Here is an 8,997-nt window from a genome sequence, read left to right on the forward strand (position 1 = left end):
AAAGAAAGAAAGAAAGAAAGAAAGAAAGAAAGAAAGAAAGAAAGAAAGAAAGAAAGAAAGAAAGAAAGAAAGAAAGGAAGGAAGGAAGGAAGAAAGAAAGAAAGGAAGGAAGGAAGGAAGGAGAAAGGAAGAAAGAAGGAAGAAAGAAGGGAAGAAAGAAGGGAAGAAAGAAAGAAGGAAGAGAAGAAAGAAGGAAAGAAAGAAAGGCAGGGAGGAAGGAAGAAAGAAAGAAAGAAAAGAAAGGAAGGAAGAAAGAAATACAGGGGAAAGAGCAAACACAATTCTTATCCTCAAATTAAGGTGCATAAGCCTAGTAAAATACACAGGATATAAGCCAGGCACCAGTGGCTCATGCCTGTAATCCCAGCTACTCAGGACACTGAGATCTGAGGATCGTGAGTCAAAGCCAGCCCCCATGAGACTCTAATCTCCAATTAACCACCAGAAAACTGAAAGTGGCGCTGTGGTTCAAGTGGTAGAGTGCTCACCTTGAGCTGAAGAACTCAGGGAAAGCACCCAGGCCCAGAGTTCAAACCCCATGACTAGAAAAATAAAAATAATTAAAAAAATATATATATATATGTACATATATACACAAGATAAAAAACACACGAAAGACATGAAACTTATTAAGCAATTGGTGAGTAGGAGGGGGCATGGCTTAAGTGGCATAACACCTGCTTAGCAATTGCCAGAACCTGAGTTTAAATGCCAGTACCACCAACAAATAAGATAATTAGTGTGAGACATAAATACTCAATAAGCAGGGTAGTATAGGTTAACATCAGAAAGCTTTCTGCATCATTTGAACCAATCACAGGTCTTCTGTTTTCAGTTCTGGCACTTGGGTCTTCGAGTAAGCCAATGCACATTTCAAAAGGGTGCTTTACTACAATGGCTCATCAGTAACAGAACTTTATATTTAACAACAATAAAACCCCTCCAAAGGTGTTTTAGAAATCAGGTTTTCTAGGACAGAAGGCCCCTGGCAGAAAAAAAGAGGTGAAGCATGGAATGGGGTTCCAAACCAAAGCTCTTTACCTTCCAAATGGTGGGGGGTAGGTTCCCTGTTTACAAGGTTCCAACCCCCTGATGCCTCCACTCAGTGCCACTCAGGAGATACTCCAAGAAACCCATCTTGTTGGCTAATCACCGACTGAATCTTCCTTCCTAGTGACAAGTTCCATCGCCAAGGGATGGATGTGATGTCACAATCGGGAGCACTCTATAAATAGGAAGAAGGAAGAGAAAGGTGAGTCAGGGAACTCCTCTCTACTTGGTGGTGAGACTGGACAGACTTGGATCTGGTGAGTGGGTGACAGGTTGAGGAGAATGTGCTATCTCCTTTAAGGACTGAAGGTTCCTGTGTGAAGCATACAGGACTACCCAGGAAAGGGACAGAACTGACTAAAGAATCTAGTGGAAGCATATGGCCCAGTAGATTCAAATATAGCTGAGAAGAGGGAAGAAAAGGACACAAAGACACAGGAAAGCTGCTCAAAGATAAAATTTTAAATTAGGGGCTGGAAAGGTGGCTCAGTAGTAGAGCACTTGCCTTGCATGCATGAGGCCCTGGGTTCAATTCCCCAGTGCCACATAAGCAAAAAGAAAAAAAGCCAGAAGTGGCATTGTGGCTCAAGTGTTAAGAGTGCTAGCCTTGAGCTGAAGAGCTGAGGGACAGCGTCCAGGCCCAGAGTTCAGGCCCCATGACCGAACCCCCCCCAAAAAAAATAAATTAATTAAATTTAAAAAAAGGAAAAAAGCCAGAGGTAGAACTGTGGCTCAGTGGTAGCATACTAGCTTTGAGTAAAGCAGGAAATACTTCTGAGATTAGGTTGGGCAAAAAAAAAAAAAGAAGTGCCGAGCACTGGTTGCTCTGGGCCTGTAATCCTAGTTATTTAGGAGGCTGAGATCTGAGGATTACAGTCCAAAGCCAGCCAGGGCAGAAAAATCCATAAGACTCTTCTCTCCAATTAACCACCAGAAAATCAGGGGTGGTGCTGTGGCTCAAGTGGTAGAGCACTAGCTTTGAGCAGAAGGGCTGAGGGACAGCACCCAGGCCCATGACCTACCAAAAAAAAAAAAGCAATAAATAAATTGTTTTTGGCTGGGAAGTTGGCTCAGTGGTAGAGTGCTTGCCTTGCATGCATAAGGCCCTGGGTTTGATTCCTCAGCACCACATAAGCAGGAAAAGCCAGAAGTGGTGCTGTGCTCAAGTGGCAGAGCGCTAGCCTTGAACTGAAGAGCTGAGGGACAGTTCCCAGGCCTAGAGTTCAGGCCCCACAACCGACCAAAAAAAAAAAATTGTTTTTAAGTATGCAACTGAAAAGCAGTAAGACTAAGCTGATGAGACTCATTCCTCAAAGAGGAAGACAAGACTTTTGATAGAATGTGCTAAGAGATCTATAGTCCTTTCCTCACCAGTATGTGTCTATTGATAGTTTAAAGGCTTTATTAGAATAAAATAGGATAGTGATGATTTTTACACATAATTACAAAGACATAAAAAAAAAAAACTAGGCTAGGAATGTGGCTTAGTGGTGGAGTACTTGCCTAGCATACAATGAAGCCCTGGGTTCCATTCCTCAGTACCACATAAACAGAAGAAGTTGGAAGTGGCACTGTGGCTCAAGTGGTAGCATGTTAGCCTTGAGCAAAAGAAGCTCAGGGATCGTGTCCAGGGCCTGAGTTCAAGCCCCAGGACTGAAGGAAAAGGAAAAAAAAAAAAACACAAAGTCCATTTTCTCTTCTCAGTCTGGTCCATGCTCATTAACCACAATATGCTCAGCATTTCTGGGCTTCAACTCAACACCTAGGTATTATTCTTCAGCTCTCTTACTCAAGGCTGGTGTTCTATCATTTGAAATTAAGTTCCACTTCCAGATTTTTTTTTTTTTTTTTTTTTGCTGGTCATACGGCCTGAACCGTGGGCCTGGGCACTGTCCCTCAGCTCTTCAGCTCAAGGCTAGTGCTCTACCACTTGAGCTCTACCACTTCCGGCTTTTTCTGCTTATATATGCCTCATGCATGCAAGACAAGCACTCTATCACTGAGCCTTCCCAGCCCATACTCACAGATTTTTGCTGGTTAATTAGAGATAAAAGTCTTACAAACTTTGCTGCCTGGGATGGCTTCAAGCCATGAGCCTCAAATCTCAGTCTCCTGAGTATCTAGGATTACAGATGTGAGCCACTATTGTCCAGCCATTCAGCATATATTTTAAGCCACTTAGTGAGATACAGGCACAAAGCCAATAGTAATATTTCTCTTCCATGTGGTCCAGTGGTAGGCAGGAGACTATGTTTCTTGCCACTATTTCTTCCTTTTCCACTCATAATAGAGAAATATAATGCTTCCATCATTTGGACAACACCCTATTGCCCAACACTCTGGCACGTGCACCTGCACCTCAAGAAATGCTTCCAGGAACCAGTGCTGTTGGCTATGCTCAATGTCCTAGTGATAAATTCCATACTCAGCAAATAGCTCCCCACACTGAGAAAACCAATCCTACTTCAGGGTTCTTCCAACTGAATGAAGAGCCCGGAGTGAGAAGACTTTGGATTCTAATCCTAGCTCTAAGCCACACTGACCCACAGCGCCACTTCCAGCTTTTTCTGTTTTTGTGGTTCTGAGGAATGGAACCCAGGGCTTCATTCATGCTGTACCACTGTACAGCATGAACATTGTACCACTCAGCCACATTCCTAGCCTAGCTTTTTTTTTAATGTCTTTGTAATTATGTGTAATCTGTAATTCTAACAAAACCTTTAAACTATCAATAGACATAAACTATCAATAGACATATACTGGTGAGGAAAAGACTAGTTTTTCTGATATGTAATTGAATAGCTCTCTTAGCACATTCTATCCAATTAGACAACTTTAGACAATCCATGGAACCTTTCTGTGGTTTTCACTTTCTCCAACTGTCAAACAGAAACTGATACTGGCCTGTATCTATTTTATATATTGTCCTACAAATCGAATGAGATAATAAATGTCAAACTGTACTTAACAGGGCTAATCTCAGTTAAGGCATTTGTAACAAAATGGCAAAATAAATTCATAATGAGGGCCAGAGGAAATGTTGCTTCTTTTCAATTACCAGGAACTTGCACTGTTCTGGTGGTTCATTCCTATAATCCTTGCTACTCAGGAGGCTAAGATCTCAGGATGGTGCATGGTTCAAACAAAAGAGTCCATGAGACTTTTTTTTTTTTTTGCCAGTCCTGGAGTTTAAACTCAGGACCTGGGCATTGTCCCTGAGCTGCTTTAACTTAAGGCTAGAGTTCTACCACTTGAGCCACAGTGCCACTTCCGGCTTTCTCTGCTTGTATGGTGCTGAAGACTCAAACTCAGGGCCTCATGCTGTGCAAGGCAAGCACTCTACCACTGAGCCACCTTCCCAGCCCTTCCAACTAACCATAAAAAAGCCAGAAATGATAGCTTATGTGAGATAGATAGCTCAAGTGATAATAATACCGGTCTTGAATGAAAGAGCTAATGAATAGTGTTCAGGCCCTGAGTTCAAGTCCCAGTATGTGTGTGCACATGGGAGTATACATATTCACATACTCTCCTGGAAGCCAAGCCTAGCCTCAAGGTTGATGGGGCACATAGGGTAATTACACTTGCACTCCCAACATTCCATACCACTCGTCCACCCCACTCTTTCCTAGGGAAAGACTAGCAGCCATAAGCACCATCTGTCTCTTGCCTTCTGGTCAGACTCTAAAACCACCCTACAAGAGATGAGACTGTCACAGAGATGTCTCCAAAAACAGCGGCCTCTCTAACAGCTGCATTTGCTAATAGGGGAAACAAAGTCCATTTCTTAAAGAGGAAGATGTCTTAAAGGGGTTTCTCACCCTTTTTTCTGCTCCCCTTCTCCACACTCCCCAATCTCTCTGCATTTGATGGGGCAGGCTTTTGGGATGTGTGAAGCTGCGAACCAAGGCCAAGGATGTGAGGAATGTGAGATTCCTTCACGGAGGTGGGGGTGGGAGGGGGAAAAAAAAGAGCGAGGAAGGAATGAAAGAGGAAGACAAGGCTGCCAAAAGACAAGGCATGGGAGAGGAGCCAAGCTCTGGCTCTTTTGAAGGCGGAGGTTTAGGTTCCGCCGTGCTTGCAGAGGTGGGCCCCGGGCACGTTCCTCTGGTCGTCCCCAAGCCCGTCAATCATTGCCCGGTTAAACACCACGTTGTTCCCCCCGGGGTGTGCTGCTCGGGATCGGGTGACCAGCCCAAGGCCCCTCCCGCACGTCAGCTCCGACTCCAGTGGACCTTTCTCAACAACCCAGCCCCCAGAGCCCCCTTCTCCCCTCCCAACTCCTCCCCAGCACCGCCTCCCCCTATTCCATGCCTACTCGGGACCCCCAGCATGCAGAACCCCGGCCCCCCTCCCCGTGGGACCTCGCTCCCTCCTCTCCCACACCCTCTTTTAAGTAGAAGCTCGCGCCGACGCAGTACGCGCCCGCGCCCAGGGCCCGGCCTGGACTCTACGTACCCAGGCCTGGCTGGAGCTGAGGCAGCGGCGGCCACCGGATGGCCCCGGTACCGGGTCTCAGCCTTTCCTGTGAGAGGAAAGGGAAAGGGAAGGACGGGGGAAGAAGGTTCGGACCACTCGTCGCTGTTCCTGACGGATCCTTCTCCCCGCCCACTGCTGCTACGCAACCCGGCGGAAATTCGTCACTAGGCCCCGCCTCTTTGTTTAACCTGGACAGGACTGGGAAGCAACGAACAGCCAATGAGGAAGCTCAGAGGCTAGCCAGGCCTCCCCCTTTAGACCGGAAGTTCTTATGGTCCCATCCAGCACTTTATAGCCATTGGATGGGATGTCTCTATGTTCTTTCCCAGCGTGAAAGGCCCGGGCCAACCTGGGTTTGAATAGCTTGGCACAGCGACACTTGGTTTGGAAGGGCCGCGCAGGTCTTGTGTCCTTGAGGAGCGGGTCGAGCTCGCTGGGCAGTTGGCCTGTAATGTGACTCGCCGTCTTCCCGGCCTCTCCAAAGCCGTGGTCAGCATCTCGGGGCCTCCCAACCCTGTGACTCACAGTCATGGGAATGGATACTGCCAGTTAACTAGGCGGCCGTGGGGCGGGGAGTGGAGGAGTGTCTCACCGCAGAGCTTTCATCTAGGGTGTCGAACGGGTTATCCGCCTCTGCCCAGCCACTCTCCTGCCTTACCCACGTGGGCTCTCTAAACACTCATAGAGTGCCCTGGAACCACTAAGGAAAGAGAAGAAACATCTTTCCTCTTAGGTTTTGAGTTGTTTTCCTTAGGTTGCAGCACCGTGGTTGGGCGGGAGAGCAGCAGGGTTCCGAGGAAAGTCATGGTGGAGCCTAAAGAGCTCTATAATAAGGTAAGGGATTAATTAACCAAGCTAAGACATTACAATTACAAAACTTCTTAAGATTAATCTGGTATTCAGTAGTGTTCATTTTGGATATTCGCTAAGCAAATGATAATCTACATTAGTGTGTCTTCACTTAATTGGTTTATACACAATAGTTGTGCTTGTGTGTGGCACTGGGGTTTGAACTCAGGACCCTTGCTAACCAAGCACTCTACCACTTGAACCATACCTCCAACCACACTACCTTTTGTTAATCTGACAGGTCCCAAAGAGAACTGAAGATCAGGCTCGGAACTCAGATCTAATGAGATAAAAAGCAGTAGGAACAAGTGGCTTGCGAATTAATGAGACGCTTTTTTTTTTTCGATTGTGGCTCTTGAACTCTGGGTCTGGGCGCTGTCCCTCAGCTCTTCAGCTCAAGGCTAGCGCTCTACCACTTGAGCTACAGCGCCACTTCCGGCTTTTTCTGTTTATGTGGTACTGAAGAATCAAACCCAGGGCCTCATGTATGCGAGGCAAACACTCTATAATTGAGCCACCTTCCAGCCCCGACGCTTGTTCTTTATGTCTTGGTTTCCATTTCTTTCAAAAGGGAGGTGAGTCTGCCCTACTGTCTGACTCTGGTGTGAATGCCACTTGTCCCAAAAAGCCTCCCTGACTGGTTAGTGAATTAGTGATGAAGACCTCAAATCAGAAATAGAGATGAGGATTGGAGCAGTAGGCTACTTATTAGTAGCCACTAATAAGTGGCTATCATATCCTGGGCACTGCTTTTTACATGACTTCCTTCCCCCCCCCATCTGTAAGGTAGACTTACACAGTTAAGATTTATCGAATGAAGTGAGGCTCTGGCTGGGATTCAAACTTTATTTCCGCTGAATTCCCAAGCCTTTAAATCTCTTCCCTCCATTGTGTCACTGCTTGTTAAGAAAAAAGAAAATAGCGCCCACATATATATTCAAGCCAAATAAAGGGAAAATGTTCCTTTAGGCGCCCCCTGGTGGTTCATCCTCCTACGGAGCTAAGCGAGATCTCCCAGGTTCCTTTAATACCTGAAATCCGCCCCCGTCGCAGCGCGTGAATCGCAGAACCCGGATTGGCTGGGTGGGTGCAGGCGGTGGGGCTCAGGGCAGTGCTGATTGGACAGTGGGGCTCAGTCCGAGAAAAACTTCCGGAAATGTCCGTACTCCCGCGCTCCAGCGGGCAGCATCCGGTGGCAGCAGGACCTGTGGCTCCCCCTGCGGGCGGCTCGGCGGCGTGCAGAGTCCGACCTGCTGGCTGGGTGGGTGGTGGTCGCTGAATGGGGGAAGGGGATGTACCGAGTCCCGGGTTGTCCGGATGAGGGTTCAGGAAGGTTTGGCGAGTAAAATTGCATGCCGTGGCTCTGCACCAGTTTTCCTACGCTCATCTCTGTCGCCTACCCCGGTGCAGGGGACTGAAAGCATCCCGGTAGAGGGCCTCCGAACCCCCAAACATCTTATCCAGAAGCCCCCAAGTTCGGATCTAAAAATTCGAGGCCCCCAGAGAAGTTCGCTTCTAACCTTCTAGAAGGGTTCCAGGGTTGGAGACAACCTGATCCCAACCCAGGTATAGTGAATAGGCAGGCCTTGGGAAATGGAGCATGGGCGGGCAAAGGCTCCAAGCCTTAAGTCTTCCTTCTCCTGTTCCCCTTTCCAGAAGGGAGCCAAGTCTTGGGCAGCATGACGACGGAGACCTTCGTGAAGGATATCAAGCCCGGGCTCAAGAATCTGAACCTTATCTTCATTGTGCTGGAGACAGGTGGCTATGCTGGCGCAGCGGGTGCGGGCGGTGGGATGCGATGCAGGGAACGGTGAGGGCTGAAGGTGGCAGGGGAGAATTTCTGCTTTCTTGTTCCAAGGATGGCAGGGCGCGCCCAAAGACACAGTTCACTCCTCTCTCTTAGACTACGACAGAGAGAATTGCAGTGGAGAGAATAGATAGCACGCTGGCCACACTCAGTCTTCTAGGGCCCACGTGGGCCTTTTTCCACTCAGGGACCTCTCCATGGTGCTGGCCCCTCCACTGTTGACCCTCCCCCCACCCCCCCTTCGGGCTCCCCCATCCCCACACTCACACACACACTGGAATTTGGGCTCTGCTCTCTTTGTACATGGACTACCTCAATCAAATCTAGATCTCATCCCTATAGCCATCATCACCCTATTCCCATGACCATCTTCTCCCATTTCTCTCTTCTCGTCAGGTCGAGTGACTAAGACAAAGGACGGGCACGAAGTTCGAACTTGCAAAGTAGCAGACAAAACAGGCAGCATCAATATCTCTGTTTGGGATGATGTGGGCAATCTGATCCAGCCTGGGGACATTATCCGGCTCACCAAAGGGTAAGGCACCTATAGAAAGATGGGGTTAAAAGTCCTTAAAAATCTTCTTAAGACTCAGTCTTGCCTTTTTTTTTTTTAACCCCACAGGTACGCATCAGTGTTCAAAGGTTGCCTCACACTGTACACTGGCCGTGGGGGTGATCTGCAGAAGATTGGAGAGTAAGTGCTCTTAGGAATGGAGATCAGGGGCTGGGAAGGTGGCTCAGTGGTAGAGCGCTTGCCTTGCATGCCTGAGGCCCTGGGTTCGATTCCCCAGCACCACATAAGCAAAAAGAAA

At 47.8% G+C, this 8,997-nt stretch overlaps 2 protein-coding genes across 3 annotated transcripts in view; one reads left to right on the plus strand and one right to left on the minus strand.

Annotated features, from left to right (window-relative positions):
• Rnf41 (ring finger protein 41, E3 ubiquitin protein ligase) overlaps positions 1 to 5,648 on the minus strand; it is a 25,213-nt gene extending 19,565 nt beyond the window's left edge. The window contains exons 1-2 of one of the 2 annotated variants that reach the window (XM_013022977.1): positions 5,509 to 5,648; positions 1,042 to 1,225 (exon numbers count right to left, since the gene is read on the minus strand). The gene's annotated coding sequence lies outside the window, so the exon portion shown is untranslated. Of the gene's footprint in view, positions 1 to 1,041; positions 1,226 to 4,871; positions 4,898 to 5,508 lie in introns of those variants that run through there. The other variant, XM_013022985.1, reaches the window with a different exon arrangement.
• Positions 5,649 to 7,542: 1,894 nt separating this feature from the next.
• Positions 7,543 to 8,997, plus strand: part of Nabp2 (nucleic acid binding protein 2) — a 15,324-nt gene continuing 13,869 nt past the window's right edge. The window contains exons 1-4 of the mRNA XM_013018355.1: positions 7,543 to 7,639; positions 8,035 to 8,136; positions 8,582 to 8,720; positions 8,808 to 8,879. Coding sequence (XP_012873809.1) covers positions 8,058 to 8,136; positions 8,582 to 8,720; positions 8,808 to 8,879 — 290 coding nt within the window. The 5' untranslated portion in view covers positions 7,543 to 7,639; positions 8,035 to 8,057. The remainder of the gene's footprint in view (positions 7,640 to 8,034; positions 8,137 to 8,581; positions 8,721 to 8,807; positions 8,880 to 8,997) is intronic.

Source organism: Dipodomys ordii, unplaced genomic scaffold (genome assembly GCF_000151885.1).
Source record: "Dipodomys ordii isolate 6190 unplaced genomic scaffold, Dord_2.0 Scaffold3, whole genome shotgun sequence".
Lineage (NCBI taxonomy): Eukaryota > Metazoa > Chordata > Mammalia > Rodentia > Heteromyidae > Dipodomys > Dipodomys ordii.